A 17961-nucleotide genomic window follows, 5' to 3' on the forward strand; every position below is an offset into this window, starting at 1 on the left:
TTGAATATTCTAAATATTTTTTATCATATAAAAAATTAAATCAAATAAAGTAAAATATAAAATAATATTAAATTAATTAAATAAAAATATCTAATTTTTTATATTTGAACTCAAAGGTAGAAGGAGTATTGTTTGTTGAATAAAGAGCTGGGAATATAGAAGCTGCTAGTAAAGTAGCGTATTTTTTATAATGATGATTTTTATCTTTTATTTTGTTAGATGATCTTTTTTTATTCTTATCTTTTTTTTAAATAACTTTTTTATTTGATTCGATTGTTAGACGATCTTTTTTATGTTTATGTTTTTTGTTAGATAACTTTTTTATTTAATTTGATTTTATTTTTTAATTTTGATGTGTTATGAAAGCCAACAAATCACAATCCAACATGTTTTTAATGTCTAAAACTAAAAATTATTGTATAATAAAATAAAATATTTAAGCCAGTTAAACTATTTTTTATTTTTCGAAAAAATACTACTAATTTTTTAATAAAAAATTTGGGAGAGGCCATGACCCCTTTTATTTTAACTAAGCTCCGCCCCTGTGAACACGTGTTAGAACTTGGAAGAACTGTTATTCCCATTTCCATCCCCTGATACTATTATTTTCCACTTTTAGACCATATTCAATAGGGAACTCATCTCAGTCCCTATTTATGGCTCACCTGTCATAAAAAGTAACTCCACATCAGTTTTTGCGTCATAAACAGTAAATAGGAACTCAAAGCATCTCTTTTTTCTCCATTAAGAGGAACTAATTTTAGTCCTTGTTGTGGTCCTACTTAATTAATTAATTAAAATACTTAAAATTAATATAATTGAATTTTTTCAATAATATTATTTAAATTTATAAATTTAAAAATAATTTACTATTAAAAGATATGCACACATCCCAATCCTACAAAACTCACCTGATCATCTCCCTTAGGCCACCCCACCTCCATCATGAATATCATCCATTGTCTCCTCTTATCCCGTTATATAAACAATAAACAAGAAATCAAAGCATTTTTTTCTGCTCTATTAGGAAGAACTAACTTTAATTCTTATTGGTCCCACTTAATTAATTAATTAAAATTAATATAATAATTATTTTTTTAATAAAATTATTTAAATTTATAAATTCAAAAAATTCATTATTAAAAGATATTAATATTAAAAAAATTCATATATAACAATAATATATAATATATAATTCGGAATTACATACTAATTTATAAAATTACTTAATACAAAGAAAAACATAGTTAAGCTTTATAGTTGATGACAAGCATTGGGAAATTGTCATGTGTTCAATCAAGTTCTCTTTCAACTGTCTATGCTGTTGTCTATTTCGAAGTTGGACATTTCTTTGGAGAAATTGATGGTATGGTGCAAAATCTTCCTCTCCCAGCTGAGGTTGTGATAAGTCATTTTCAACATTGGGACTCCCATTATCAAAGCCATTTAATATAATTAATATAATTTTATATAATTATTTATTTAAATAATAACTTGTCATTTAGTAAGTTATTATTGATTGTTCCAAGTTCTTATTCAGAGAGACTCATTTTTATTGGAAATTGTATAGAGGCTCACTTCCTTTCTCTCCAACGGTGAAAAACTCATATGTGTCAGTAAAAATTAAAAGGAAACTCCCCATTGGAGTTGCTGTAAAAGTTAAAGTAAAACCCATGATCTATTCGGACATTTTCCATGGGGCCGGTTTGGTTATCAAAACATGCTTAATATAGTTGTATAATATACAACTAAATTAGATTGGTATAATAATTAACTTAGTGTTTGTTTTGAAAAAAGATTTTTATTTTTATTTTTTACCGTGTTTAGTAAATTTTTAGTAATAAAAATAAAAGTATTAGAAAAATAAAAAATATTTTTTTAGAAGTTATAATTTATATTTTTTTAAAAAAATTATTTTTTACGTAATAAATAAATAAAAGTTTTTTTATGTAGTTATACGCAAACATAATTGGTAAATAAATTTTTTTGTATAAAATATCCAAACATAAAAATAGAGGTATCAAATAGACAAATAGAAACAATTACACAAATTCAGCAAATGTGGACCCAAAAAAAATTCAACAAACTCACATCAAATTCAGCAAACTTTAATATCTTAATATTTATTATTAAAAATTTGTTAAACATATTAAAATAAAAATTCATTAAAAAATATATTTTTTATTAATTTAATGTCGTTCAAATAAGTACTGTATAATATACTAGCAGTCACATGGATCTTACGGGGCAAGTGGCAACTAGTTATAGACCAAAACGCAGCGTCTGTTCATAGGGCAGCGTTTGGATTTTGGATCCACCATCAAATTTCAGTTGAGGGACGCTTTAACTTCCCAGCTCTAGGGTTCCTCCAATTTTACCTCCCTTGCTCAGCTTCTTCCCCCTTCGCGTCCTTCGCTCCTCCACCTCGCCACGCCAATACGCCGTCGTTTATCGCAACTCAGCTTCTTCTCTCTTCTTACCTTTCTCTTAATCGGTAACGTTTCTTCCCCAATTCTCTCTCTGTTCATGTTTTAACACTCGCACTTCACTCACTTCCCTCTCTCATTTTGAACTCTTAACCCAACACGCAATGCTAGCAATATGTACATGTTTGCGGGTGCATATATTCACATTTTCAGTGTAATTCTCTTATGAAAATTTAAATTTATTATTTATCCTCTGCAATTAGGAGAAAAGGGGTTTCGTTGGATATGGATAGTCATGAACAGTTGAACGAGGAAATGGAGATGGATATGGAGATGGATTCGGGTTCCGAAGGTGAAAAGAGCAGAGCTAGTAACTATGTAAGTGGCTCTTTGGAAGATGAGAAGCCGTCATGTCAAGCTGAGGATTCTGCTGAGCCTGCCGCCGCCATGTGCGGTGCCCCTACCTTGCAAGTGGGTTTTGAAGTAACCAACACTGTCGTGATCTCCGAGGAAGTTAAAGGAGCGAATGGCGAGAATGGCAGCCTCTCGTCTTCTTTGAAGGGCGAAGGGAGTCCCACCAGAAACTGTGTGTTGGATGGAAGATGTATCCTTGTGTGTGTTTGTCTGTTCTCCTATGTGCTAGTGATTTGTAGCTTAGAGAGTCAATTGAAGTTTCTGCTTGTGTCTGTGGGTTTTATTTTCGAAAGGGGCAGGAGGGAAGGGAAGGAAAGGGGTTTAAAGAAGGAAAATAAGCTCACAGCTACTGTTGAAACCCCTTCCCTTCTCTCCCATTGCTTCTAGAATAAAACAACCAAACACATTTACCAGGGGTCATCCAAAATGTTGCATATATAATTCTTTGTTGAAGAAAGTTGATTTCCTTGAATGAAACTTAATTAGTCTCTCATGCTTCTTAAGTTCTGTATGCTGTAATTGCAGTAAATCCTTTCTGTAACAATGTATGTGATTTTTCATATCAGACCAAGAGTATGTAGTATCAATTAGGTGATGATGGTTTGCTTCTTATTATTTTCAAAGGACTTGTAGTTCCGTAATATGTGTAATAGCTATTTTAGGTGCTAAACGAGCCCGGATTGCTGTTGATGAACATCAACCATCAGTTCATTTCGTATATAATTCCCTAACAAGGTATGCGATATTACAACAGGATATGATCTTTATACGAAAATGGAAAGGGAAAAAAAATTGAAAAACCAAGTTTTATATCTTTTTAATTGTAAAATATCTGATCTTGCCTTTAAGTTTAATTGAATGATAGGTTTCGGTGATTAACTTTTTATGTGTTGACCCTTTCCAGAGCTAGTAGACAGAAGCTTGAAGAGCTACTACAGCAGTGGTCAGAGTGGCATGCTAAACATGTTTCTTCATCCAATGTAAGCCCTGCTGTTTTAAAATTTTTTTGTTGAAAGCTTATTTTTCTTTAAAGTTTAAAGTGATTAAATGAGTAATTAGAGAATAAAATATGATCAAAATAAAACATGTAAACAGCCATACTAAAATGTGGTGATATGATAGGTATTTATTTTGTGGGATGAATGAGGTACAAAGTTTTATTATTTTCAAAAGTTGTCTTCTGTGATGATTCATGAGAAAAAAAATCATCATTTGTCTATGATTGACAGAAGTCTTGTAGGAACTGACCTGTAGACAATTTGAGTGATCTTGAGAACTTGAATTGGAAGGATCCTCAGATTAGATCATTGATGTGTTGGCAAACAAATGATGCCAATTCTTTTAATACTATTGCTAATTCTATTTTGCTTTTTTAGCTTCCCAAACAATGATATGAATTAGTTAGCTATGTTTGTCTCTCCAGGATCCTAGCGATGTGTTGGAATCTGGCGAGGAGACATTTTTTCCTGCTCTAAACGTTGGCCTTGAAAAGACCTCGGCTGTGGTGAGTTAGTATTTTTATGACAACCTCCTTAACTGTAGGCCTGTATGCTTTCAATTCCACTGCTAGGAAACTAGTCCAGTCACTCTCATGGTTGTAATATGATTTATCCCGGAATAGATGTTTCAGTTGTGTTTCGCATAGTCGCGGTGATAAGTTACAGTAGCCATTGCAGTGTGCATTCATTGCATCTTGTTATAACTGCCTTGTCCATTTTTATTTTTCTATTGCTTTTAATTTGTTAGTCCATTTTTGTTATTAGTTACTAATTTTAATGCACTATATTACTATTTATTATATCAATGTGGATTGTGGAAACCCATCTCTAGTTACGGTTACACCATAAATTATTAGGATAATTAGCATGTTATCATATTGGCAAGTATATGCACTTGTTAACAGTATTCACCTTAGAAAACTGGAAAATATTATATTTTTTATGCCAGTTTTTTTTATCCAATTTCTTTATATTGCAGTCATTCTGGATGGATAAACAGACAAGAAATGATAAGAATAAAGATTTTGTACCTGTAGATGATAATTCTGTACCTCTATATGATCGTGGATATGCTTTGGGATTGACTTCAGCTGATGGTTCAAGTAACTTGGATGGGTATATGCTGTCACTTACTATTATTTTAGATGAAAACTAGATGCATCTAATTTTCTAGTTCTTGGTGGTTCATGTGCTTTTGTGATGTTTGAAATATAAATAATATGAAATATGACTAGTGGAAGTATCTTCTTTTTATTAATACCATATTTATTATGACATGTGCAACTGTGCAGTGCATATCAAATAATTGCTTGCTAGTGCAATAATTGATCATTGTGGCTACAGTGTTTCTTCTTTCTTCTAGAAAAGAATCATAATTAAACAGTTAGCTTGCAAAAAATTGATTCTTATTTAATTGTGATGTTGCACTGCTCATAAAGCCTTGGCTTGATGGCTTAACAATTGATCACTGTGGCTACTGGCCAGAGTTTCGTCTTTTGTGGTTCTAGAAAAGAATCATAACTAAAATGCTGCCTTGACAATTTTATTCTTATTTTAAATTTCTAATTTTATTACCTTCAGACTTTTAAGTGTGTTAGGTTTCCCATATTTTAGATTCCCTTGATGGTTTAGAGAATGATCTGAGAAAGAAAGTCTGTTTCCTTTTAGAAGTATCTTTTTAGTTTTATAAAATTTGCCATCTTGGTTCTATGGGGGCTCGCTTTGAGCAGACTAGCAATTGGTAGAACTCTTGTGTACAGTGTATTTGACACTATCTTTTTTGTTTTATCGTTTCACTTACTCTGCAATGAGGAGTTTCAATACTTCTCTTTAAAGATCATTTTGTCCATATTTTCAAGTTAGCAACTGTATTCCCAGTATCTTCTATTTAAAGCTGGACATATTCCTTTAAGTGGTAGAAACTGGCGCTCGGCAACAATAATTGGTATTACAGCAGCAGCTAAGACTGAGATGTGGGAAAAATGCTCTGTATTTTATCAAATTATTGGAAAATATTGGCACCTGGAAACAATATTTTTACCAAAGGTGTTGTAATTTGAAAATTAATTGGGACAAGACTTTCTGTTGGTCATACCCGCTTTGAAATCTTTATTGGGATATGCTGATTTAAGAACAGTTGAGTGGTAATGTATTATATAATTTCAGGGTAAATTAAGCTTACCTCTCGAGATTTGTCTGAACTACACTTGGCTCTTCTCTAGCTGTCCAATATAAACCAACTTCCCCTACTTTACAATCGTCTCATATGAAATGCCCTTACCCATCTCTCTCTCTCTCTCTCTCTCTCTCTCTCTCTCTCTCTCTCTCTCTCTCACACACACACACACACACACACACACACACACACACACACACACTCCCATCTTCTGCCTCCGCTACCAAACTCTAACCCAAACTCCATCTGACACCCCTCCCCCTTAATAGAGTACATTTGTTTTGTGTTTAGATGAATGAGAACAATTGGTTTTAGTGTTTCAGCAAAGACACTTCTGTCTAGGATCTATAATAAAGTTTTGCAAATTTTCGCAGGACAATTTTCAGCTTAGATTCATGGTTACTGTATCCCATAGTTGAGGCTTAAAAAATCTTGTTCATAACTGTGTCACACTGTAGGAGATCCCAATGAGCATTCACCACTTCTTTGGCAATGGTTGAGACATTCACTGCCCACTATTGTGAAGTTTAAGTGGTGTTTAATGCAAAGTTACAATATTGATTTACCTTTCATTTGCAATGAATGCCGCAATACAACTTCCATTTGTAATGAATACCATAAAGTTCTCTGATGTTAGGTTATATGCCGGAATTAGTTATCTAGTAGTGAGTATTTTTCGGTCTACATGATTTAAGAGAATATCTTGTTGCTCATTCATGTCCTTACTATCATGGGAAATTGTAAGCTTCCATCCTTCCATTTTTAGCTTCATGACCCATCATTGAGGCAGGTAAAGACTTTTGGAATAGACAAATTTATGCCTTCAAAGGTACAAATAAAGCTTACAAAATTTTTAGTGATTTGAAACACCCTTATTGATCTCTGAAGTATTCACACTGTGTTCGTGGCTAGAAGGCTAAGGGAGTACATGTGTTTAGGAAAGAACCGGAAGTTTAGGCTCAAGGACCATGCTGACATTCAGGCAAAGCCTTACTTGGCCAGTTACAGTAATTTTTATCACACATTATATGGTATGGCAGATGATTCTAGCTGACTATGGCATATTGTTTTGGTGGTAGGATTTATCAGTTAAGCTGTCTATGGTAAATACCTTGCAGAATAGCCCATATTTTCTGTACTGCTTCTGTTTCTCTGCAATGATTTGCCTTAACATTAGAGTTCGTATTAAGGTGGCAAGGTTTTGGGTAGACATTTGGTGGATAATGTATGTACCTTGTAGGATTCTTTTTCTCGAGGTTTTGGAAAGATTTGCTGATATCGGTGTTTAAGGGAGGGGTTTTACCATGTGTGGCTCTCAAACCTGTACAAGTGCTGCTGCTTGATGCTTTGAACACACCATTTATTTTACTGTGTTATCCTGGGATATTGGGGCATAGACAACCAGCTTGAACCAGGGGATGCTCCTAATTATTTTACTTGGAAAGTTCATTTACAAACTGAAGTTCACTGAGATTCGGGTGTTTTTGTTCAATTTTTATTGGGAGCAGCATATGGGGAAATATTTTGACTGCCTGTTACGACAATGTAATCAAGGATATGGATATTGTCAGTCTCAGTTGAATTTCGCTTACATTATCACAATGGTTAAGAAAAAGAATATATCAGTTGCTTATATATTTTTCCTGTTGCTTCCACAATTCTGGCATCTTGTATTTTTGTAGTGCTGTGCCTTGTGCCTAATGATGTGAAGGAGCTGCTTTTCCTTCTGGTTGGGCTCACAGTTGTGGATGATCATTTAAATAGAGAAATCAAAGCAGTTCCAGGTTTTTTCTCTTTTTCACACCAATGTTAGGAAAAAGGGGAGAAACATTTTATTGGGTTAAGATCAACCATTGTGGGGTTATGGGAGCATCTCTGGATTCTTCATAATGCATAGAGGTTTCTTAGGCCAATTACATTGCTTTCACATCTGATATGTTCTATATTTTTTCAGCATTTTGAACTTACATGTTTGTCATTAATTCCTGATGAAGCATCCAGTTATTTGATTGTACTTGATAAATTTCCATTAGAAGCTGCTGTACTTAACTTCCTTTTTCATATTGTAGTGGTTTGGAGATTGTGGATGATGCTGCCCGGTGTTTCAACTGTGGTTCCTACAGCCATTCCTTGAGAGATTGTACGAGGCCTCGTGACAGTGCTGCTGTCAATATTGCTCGCAAGCAGCACAAGACCCGTCGAAACCAGAATGCGAGTTCTCGAAATCCAACTCGATATTATCAGGATTCTCCAACTGGAAAGTATGCTGGTTTGAGGCCAGGTGCTCTTGATGATGTAACACGTCAACTCTTGGGCTTGGGGGTAAGAGTTTTTGCTCATTTTAGTCAATGAAATCTTCAATTCCCCCCACCACCCCAAAAAGAAAAAGTTTTATCAAGAGAAATTAGGGAAAATTTAACTAGGGGAGGACAGGATATATTCCAAATTGGGAAAAACAAAACGGTCGTATCCTTCGGGTATACAAAAAAGGATTCAAGGAATCCATACAAACTTTGACAGAATCTATTCAAGGAATTTATATTGCGCTTCTGTTGACAGTATAGTGAAACACATGACCTGGGATGGTTACATTCCTCTAGTCCCTCGGAAGTATGGAAAGGTGAAAAGAGGAGATGAAAGAAAAATGTTAATTAGATAGTTAGTGACTCAAAAGTTGAGTGTCTTGACCCTGTATGAATAACTAAATGACACTTGTGCACTTTAGTTTAGATGCCATTTCAGATATACTGCTTAAGTTTCCCATAAAATTTATATTTATTTGGTCCTTAACAATATAGATAGAGTGTTTCTTTAACGATGAACTGAACTTTGGGGTATCATGAGTTTCTTCTTTTTCTTTAACCAACAAAATGTGACTTGTTTCTACTAGTAACACAATCCCCCAAGGAATAGATTTATTTATGGTATGTCATGTGAAGTAGCTTATAATATTTTGCTTGTTCAACTACTTGTTTGTACTGTATTTTTTAGTCTAAGTATTGGCAAAATGATTGTACTGATAGGTTGCATAACTATACAATGGAGAGTAATAAGACATCATTAATTTTATTTTATTTTTTTCATAAAATTATACAATGTTTTCTTGTGCAGGAACTTGATCCACCCCCTTGGCTTAACAGAATGCGGGAATTAGGGTACCCACCTGGATATCTTGGTAAAGTACATTTCTTTGACTTAATTACCCTTTTTTATAGGACCAAAGTTGTAAAATTATTTTCACGATCACTTTGTTGAACCTCTGATATAAACCCAATTAAAAACAAGTGAAATTGTTCATATAACAACCCAAGGGCTGAACTCTTTTGGCAACTTCAAGATCAAGACAGCATGAAATATTTGCATTTTGCTCACATACCTCTTAATACAGAATTTTATTTATTTATTTAGAAAAATGCGCTTTTCATATAATAGTGGTGTGAAGTCATGTGTGAGGATTTCACAAGTGCATTTCATTTTTAGATGTAAGTTACTGTCTGCATGACACGAGACTACTAAGTGGTGTATAATATATTGTATTGGATTCGATACTTATTAATGTTTTAAATTTTTATATATGATAGTATTTTTTTAGACAATTTAATGCTGCACATGCTGTTATCTCTTATTTGCAAGTCTCTTTTAGTCTTTTATTTGTCAAAGTTTGCTCCATGTACTGTATTCTATCTTTTTCCTTTTTCTTATTTTGTATATCAAATTAATTAATTATTCCAATAACATGGTATGGAATTTAGATGTGGATGATGAGGATGAACCTTCTGGTATTACGATCTACACTGATAGGGAGATTGCAGAGCAAGAGGATGGAGAAATTGTGGAAGTTGATTATTCAAAACCAAAACGAAAGATGACCATTGAATTCCCAGGAATAAATGCTCCTATTCCAAAAAATGCTGATGATAAATTGTGGGCGGTCGGGCCTGCGCCCTCGGGTTCAGATACATCAAATAGTTCAAGGACACACCACAGATCAAATCATAGCTCAGACTATGGCAGCAGAGGATACTTTCGTGAGCAAAGATCTTCTGGGGATTTCCGGGATGATGGTCCCCCTGGGGACCCAGGATACGGTTCCTATACGCATAGTTTTCATCCTAGGTATGGTGGACATGATTCTTTGGCAAGGAGTCCTTCAATGTCGAGGTCCTATTCAGACGATAGGAGAAGTCCTTTGCATGAAGAAGAACCCCCCAGGCCTTTTTCCTTTCATTCTCTTCATTACTCAAGTTCAGAGAGGCTTTCTTCGTCCTTTGACCGAGATTTTGGTAGATTTGGAAGCTCAACCTCTGGAAGCCTACCCGACAGAGATTACGATCGAACATCTCGAATGCACTCAGATGATCGTTACTCTCGTAGTTGGAGATGAAATTAAATTATGTATCCAAAAAACAAAAGAAAAATACAAGGTTAGGGAATGTACAAAGTGCTAGGGAAGTTGGCATATATTTAGCCGTTTCTGGTAGCTTTTTGTATGCATACTCCTTTTGTTATTAGGTTTCCGACCTCAACTATTTTGTAACTCTGGTTTGCTTGCAGAAAGGATTGTAAAATAATCTACTGTTGGCTCATTTATATATATAAATCATTGTCTAAGTTTTTAAAATTGTAATAATCGTTGCAATGGTATTATAAATTAATATTAAGATCCATTGTTTTGACTTTCGAGCATGACCTTTCGTTTTGGAGGAGTTGAAACAATTGTTATGGAGTTAATGTTCAAAATAACTTCTGAAATTTGATTTCTGATTTAATTTATTCCTTTAATTTTTAATTAATTTTTAAGGCATGACTCATGTTGGCACTTTTGTCTATTTTTATTATTATTTTGCTGTTTGTGTCTAAACAACATGGGTTTTTTTTTTTTCTTTTTCTTTTTCTTTCTCAATGTCTGAACTTCCTACCACCCCATTGGAATGTATGATTGAGGGTGGCGACAATGGGAGTGGTGGGAGGTTCGGACATCGGAGAGGAAAAAAAATGGGAGAGAAGTAAAACAACGTCGTTTAGGTGCAAACAGCAAAACGACGTCATTTAATCATGCTATGTGACTATGTCATTTTTTTGGCGACGGAAATGGACAAAAACACTAACTTGAGTTATGCCTTAAAATTTTATAATACAATCTAGGTCAATTGAAAATTGAATGATTAAATTAAGTTAGCGTTAAATTACAGGGCCATTTTAAGTATTAATTTAATTGTCATGTTTTTTCAGTTTTACTTTTTAAAATAATTTTTGACAAAATCGATGAAATCATATGCGGTGACATCTTAACCGCTAAGATATTCACTTTTTAAAAGTAGCTTTTGATATTTAAAATGATTCTAATAGACATTAAGACATACATATAAGAAAAAATATAAGGATAAATGTAATATTTATTGATATATAAGGTTATACTAAAGTTTTTAATTTTAAAAAATTTATTTAAAGGTATTTTTAATTGAATTAGATAAATATACGACAACGCTATATGTATAATATGTATAAGTATGATTATGCCACTTCATATTCGATGGTTAATTTTTTGTATTTATAAAATATTTTTGATAAACATATTCATTTCCACATTCTAATATTTCATAACATTAAGTACGTTATAATTGGATATTGGATATTACTGGTAATAAAATAAAAAAAATTAACATTTTTTTAATCAATTTTTTCACTCTTTTAGATTTGTTTATTTTCAAAATATCATTAATTTTTTTTATAATATATTTTATCTATTTATAATATTTTTATTATTTAATCAAATTTATAAATTAAATATGCAGATACATAGACACACAAAAAAATGCATATATATTTCTAAAATTCTTTATCTGATCTCACGGATCGATTTGATAAACTTACGAATTAGATCATATCTATAAAATTCAAATCGAATACAAATAGAATGCTATGAATTGGATTTGGATTTGTTCACCTTTAGTGACAAGTGCTCCTAATAATCGTTTTCCTGGTTGTCTTATTGGTGTATTCTAGAGTTGTAACTTGTAATGGATATAATAGAAAAAAATGAAGGATTTGGAGGCTAGAGAAGTGAAAGATGGGTTTAAATTTTTTAAATTTCTTCTTATTCACTAATTTAAAGTAAGAATTAGAATTTCAAAGGCTAATAATATATTTTATAATTGAGAGATTTCAGGTAGTCAATATTTTTTTATTATTTTTGTTTTATTTTTGAACTAATATTGGCTAATTATTCTTTTTCTAAAGGTGCTAGGTTTCTAGTATTTTTTAAATATGATCCTTTATAATAATATCAGGAATAAAAAGATAAATTGATAATAAACAGTAATATAATAATTTATTAGAAATAAATAAATAAATATATGACAAAATTCTCTAGTTTAGGAAAATTTGAGGGTAGGATATTAAATTGGTCTTCTAAATTTAGCTTTAATTTAATCTTTTCATAAAATTAATGTTAAATAATTATCGAAACTCAGTTTTATTTAGATTCATTTTGAATGACTTAAATTTTTTTTATTAAACTCTGTTAATTGAGTAATAGCAAATTTTTTATTTTTAAAAATAGTTACATGTTTTTTATTTTTTCACAAATATTTTGTCTTTTTAATCTTTTTCGGATTAATTATGTCTAACTATTTCATTACATATATTACATATATTGTATAATCTCATCCAAAAACAAAAATAAAATAACACATTAAAATATCGCGGTAACAAAAAACACTATATAAGAAGAGGGTTGATGAGGAGTGGTGGATTGAACCAACCTGATTTGTCTCTTCATGGTTCCAAGCTCCTTTGGTGTATAGATGGTAGTAGATACCTAAGAGTGGAAGAAGAAGCATTGCATTTGCAACGATATTTTACTGAAATGGGGAGTGACTGCAAAAAGCATATTGCGATGAATGAATTCAATAGAAAAGAAAAAGGGGGGTGTGTTGGTAAAGTAATTTTTTTATTATATGAAAAAAGTGTTGGTATTTTTGTTCAAAATAAAATTATTTTGTGTAATTATATATGAGTGGATTTTGCAAATGAAAAGTTAACACGCAGAGTGCGGGTTGAATACGTATCATCATTTTAATAATTCGTAGGGTGTATATTAGACACATGTTATCATCCTGATAATACGTAAGATACGTGTTAGATATTTTTTTGTCCTTTCATAATATTATAATATATTTCAAATATTAATATTCAATCAAAATACTATTTTTATCTCTGTATTAAAAATAATTTTTGGCTTCTCGCTTCTTTCTATAATTTTCACTCTCTCTTTTTAATTGGTGCACTGTTTGTTGGTATAACTTTATTTACAACAAATTTATTAAGTTTTGTTCTGCCTTTCAAAAAAGATTTCTTTTATTTAATAGGTCAAAGATATAAAATTTCTTCGTTTCAATATCCGCCGTTCATATCCACTAATGCTGTAGATAGCAAATTGGGACAAATATCTAAAATTTGATCAGATAGAACAATTCTTTAGTTTAATTGGCACCTAATGATAGAATTATTTAAAAAGATTTATAAATAAAAGCTTATAAATGAATGGATGCAAGTTTTTTCTTGTCTAAAAACAATATATAATCTTGATAGTTTTCAATCTGGAGGAACTTGTTAGCTTTTGGATGAATGAACTTGACTTCATGATTCGTTAATGCAGTATTCTGTAAAATTTGTATAATACACTGAAAGAAACAGTTACAACAAATAATATATTTTAAAAATATACTGAAATTTCAATATACTACAGCTTACCACAATATCAAGAGAGACCTTATATGAATTTTTTAAATCTTTCAATTTTTTTGTTGCTCATAATTTGACACATTACCGAGATAACCTATAAAAATAAAAAACTCAAACTTAATACATATATGGCATAACAACTCATAAGAAAAATTATTAATGTTATTTTAGAATTACCAGATTTTTGATATCTGAATTGGCTTTTAAAGAATCAAAGTGCATTCTGCTTATTTCTAGTTGAGATTCATAGTTCAACTTAAAAGTCGTCTTTCACTCATTAGATAGCTTTCATTATAATAAGTCTTGATATTTGTGACCCAATAAAAGCATTTTTTTGTAAGATCGTCTCTTATTTCTTTTTGTCTCACGGAAATTTTGAAATTGTCAAGGAAGTTCAATGTAGGCTGTATTTTTTTTGTGAAAATTTTTTTTCTTAGCATAATTTAATGCTGCTGCAACCTAATATTTATTATCTCAACTAAATCTCCCATTAATATTAGGTTATCTTGATATTTTTCTTTGTCAGATGGTGGTTCACCCTTTTGAATAAGTGTAACTTTCTCAATAGATTGAGAAAAGTCAAGACTAAATTATGGTGTAAAAAAAGTCATTTTTCAATGCATTGACAACCATCATTATTCTATCATTTACGGCTTGAGTGGGTGAATGATTACATGATGACATATAAAATAGTTTAAGAATATACAGAAAATATTAAAAAATAATTTCATTAACTAGAACTTATACATTAGTAGGAGCTACTTCTTCATGAGATTCTTGTTTACGTTGAGGTTATTCTTTGGTATATTCCTCTGTTGGAGATTTTGCATCAAGTTGTTGAGGGTGTGGAGGATTGCAAGATTATAAAAAATGAATTTAATTAATACAATCAAATAAAATGTACCTCAATTTATATGAAATACAATGAAATACGAACTAAATACATTACTATTTAAAAAGATATGCAACTCAATAAAACATGCATAAAATGGCACTAGAAGTACTATAACAAATTTCTATGGGTTAATTACAACAAATGCATCAACAAAGTCTCTCAAAATAGACAAAAAGAAGACAACAACACTAAGTACACCTCAAATTAGAAACAATACACCAAAAGACAAATTAAATACACCAAAAATATTAAAAAAAAATTTAAGTAATACTTACAATTAATAGTTTCTTCTTCTATATCTTCCTGTTTGAAAGATTTTGCAGCAGTTTGTTGAGTTTAGGAAGGGTTTGAGGTCGAAAGAGGAGCAAATATTTAAAGTAGAATTCTTAAAAAAACAAAAATAAAAAAGTTAATATGAAATAAACATTTAGGTACAAATGATTAACTCAATAAATAGAACATTGAAAGTGAATTGAAAAACTCACATGTCCACTAGTTCTTATTGAGAATGAGTCTATTTTGAAAGAACAGTAATTTGTCCTTTTGAATTATTATATAGTATTTCTTTCTGAATAGAAGCTTGTTTATTTAATGATTTTTCTTGTTTCTTGAACTTTAAATACACCACAATCATCTCACAACTACACCTCAAACATTCAATAAAAACAAAATAAATATGAAATCAGAAGCTGAATATAGTAGCACAAGAGTTAAAAAATGATAAGAAAAATATAAATTACATGTTATCACTTTATTGATTTACACTGCTCTGATAATTTATCTGTATTTAAAATACATGATCATTTTTACTTGCCAAATTTACATGTGGCGTTCTAAGAACAAAATAAACATTATTAAGTAAAACTAGAGTAATTACATCATGTTTTAAAAATTTTTAACAAAAATAGAATTTTAGATATTGAATCTTACGTTTGCAAAGAATTATAGTGAGATTATGTGGAATGGAGCCAGTTTCTGAAATATCAGTAATTTTTTCTTGCATTCTAAAAAAGTAAACGATCATAAAAAAAACAATAAAATTAGAAAAATACATTGAAAAGCACTATATATTTTTGTGCAAGCTTATCATTTGTTTTCTTCTTTTTCTTATTTCTTACACATTTCTTCAATTTTGGATGATTAGTGAACAATATTTTTAATAATCTTTTGTGTTCTCTTTCTATGTTTCTTGGTGATAATTTCGGATTTAGCTTTAAAAATTTCTTGATTTTTTGCGACAATTTTGAGAGATTTTGAGCTTGATTTGAATTTTAACCGTTGTAGTTTTGATTGAAGGAGAAGAACTTTTTTTATAATGACGTTCGTACTATTTAACCGTTAGGAGAGTACAAATATGCACTCTAATCTGAAGTTAATTTTTGTTAATTCGAATCAATTTAGTTGAATTTGGTTGCCACAAAAATTTGTATATATAACAAGACTATTTACATTATCACAATTAACAGATTATACTCTATCTTATTTTTTGCTAATCTAATTTTTTTTTATATTTTTTATAGAGTAATCTAATCTTATCTTTATACTTTATTTATACATGGGTTTATTTTAGTTGCGTTTTTATTTAATTTAATTATAAAAAATAAAATGATTTTGTAATTAATGTTAAAAAGATAAAAATATCAAAGATAAGAGTTATTTGATTATTTTAAAGACTTAAAATTTATATTTAAATTTATAAAATTATCTTTTTTGAAGATTATTTAAAATTAAAAAGATAAAAATAAATCCTGTAGCCTCGTAAATTTATAGAGCGAGTGAAAAAGAAAAACACCTTGGTCACCACTACCTTTATTGTTGTTGTTCTTTAATCTCTATTATTGCTAATCTAATTTAATTTTTTTACTTTTTATAGACTAATCTAATCTTATCTTTATACTTTATTTATATACATTTATTTTAGTTGTATTTTCATTTAATTTAATTATAAAAAACTAAAATGACTTTGTAATTAATGTTAAAAAGATAAAAATATCAAAGATAAGAGTTATTTGATTGTTTTAAAGACTTAAAATTTATATTTAAATTTATAAAATTATCCTTTCTGAAGATTATTTAAAATTTAAAATGATAAAAATAAACCCTGTAACCTCGTAAATTTATAGAGTGAGTGAAAAAGAAAAATACGTTAGTTGGTCACCACCACCTTTGTTGTTGTTGTTCTTTAATCTTTATTATTACTAATCTAATTTATCTTTTTTTTTATAGACTAATTTAATCGTATCTTTATACTTTATTAATATACGAGTTTATTTTAGTTGCGTTTTTATTTAGGTTAATTAAAAAATAAAATAATTTTGTAATTAACGTTAAAAAGATAAAAATATCAAAGATAAGAGTTATTTGATTGTTTTAAAGACTTAAAATTTATATTTAAATTTATAAAATTATCCTTTCTAAAGATTATTTAAAATTGAAAATATAAAAATAAATCCTGTAGCCTCATAAATTTATAGAGTGAGTGAAAAAGAAAAATACGTTAGTCACCACCACTTTTATTGCTGTTGTTCTTTAATCTTTATTATTGTTAATCTAATTTAATTTTTTTATTTTTTATAGACTAATCTAATCTTATCTTTATACTTTATTTATATACGAGTTTATTTTAGTTGCATTTTTATTTAGTTTAATTATAAAAAATAAAATAATTTTGTAATTAGTGTTTAAAAGATAAAAATATGAAAGAAAAGAGTTATTTGATTGTTTTAAAGACTTAAAATTTATATTTAAATTTATAAAATTATCCTTTTTGAAGATTATTTAAAATTAAAAAGATAAAATAAACCCTGTAACCTCATAAATTTATAGAGTGAGTGAAAAAGAAAAACATGTTGGTCACCACCATCTTTGTTGTTGTTGTTCTTTAATCTTTATTATTGCTAATCTAATTTAATTTTTTTATTTTTTATAGACTAATATAATCTTATCTTTATACTTTATTTATATACGGATTTATTTTAGTTGTGTTTTTATTTAATTTAATTATAAAAAACTAAAATAATTTTGTAATTAATGTTAAAAAGATAAAAATATCAAAGATAATAGTTATTTGGTTGTTTTAAAGACTTAAAATTTATATTTAAATTTATAAAATTATCCTTTCTAAAGATTGTTTAAAATAAAAAAGATAAAAATAAACTCTGTAGACTCATAAATTTATAGAGTGAGTGAAAAAGAAAAACACGTTGGTCACCACTATCTTTATTACTGTTGTTCTTTAATCTTTATTATTGCTAATCTAATTTAATTTTTTAATTTTTTTATGTTTTATAAACTAATCTAATCTTA

The 17961-nt window shown here is 29.7% G+C and overlaps 1 protein-coding gene across 1 annotated transcript; it reads left to right on the forward strand.

The window, feature by feature from the left end:
• Window positions 1-2257: 2257 nt before the first annotated feature.
• On the forward strand, window positions 2258-10635 carry LOC107471465 (uncharacterized). The gene is made up of 9 exons (XM_016090935.3): window positions 2258-2494; window positions 2690-3030; window positions 3494-3575; window positions 3745-3820; window positions 4264-4344; window positions 4818-4954; window positions 8084-8336; window positions 9126-9189; window positions 9767-10635. The coding sequence occupies exons 2-9, from the start codon at window positions 2712-2714 to the stop codon at window positions 10396-10398; spliced, it is 1644 nt and encodes a 547-aa protein (XP_015946421.1). The 5' UTR covers window positions 2258-2494; window positions 2690-2711; the 3' UTR covers window positions 10399-10635.
• The last annotated feature ends 7326 nt before the right edge of the window (window positions 10636-17961 follow it).

The sequence above is a fragment of the Arachis duranensis genome, chromosome 10 (genome assembly GCF_000817695.3).
Source record: "Arachis duranensis cultivar V14167 chromosome 10, aradu.V14167.gnm2.J7QH, whole genome shotgun sequence".
Taxonomy (NCBI): Eukaryota; Viridiplantae; Streptophyta; class Magnoliopsida; order Fabales; family Fabaceae; genus Arachis; species Arachis duranensis.

What these genes read in the sequence shown, in the direction of transcription:
- LOC107471465 (XM_016090935.3), top strand. Translation starts at nt 2,712, where the DNA reads ATGGATAGTCATGAACAGTTGAACGAGGAAATGGAGATGGATATGGAG. An exon ending in AACATGTTTCTTCATCCAAT is followed by an intron (nt 3,821 to 4,263) that starts GTAAGCCCTGCT and finishes TTGTCTCTCCAG; the next exon opens with GATCCTAGCGATGTGTTGGA. An exon ending in TTGAAAAGACCTCGGCTGTG is followed by an intron (nt 4,345 to 4,817) that starts GTGAGTTAGTAT and finishes TTTATATTGCAG; the next exon opens with TCATTCTGGATGGATAAACA.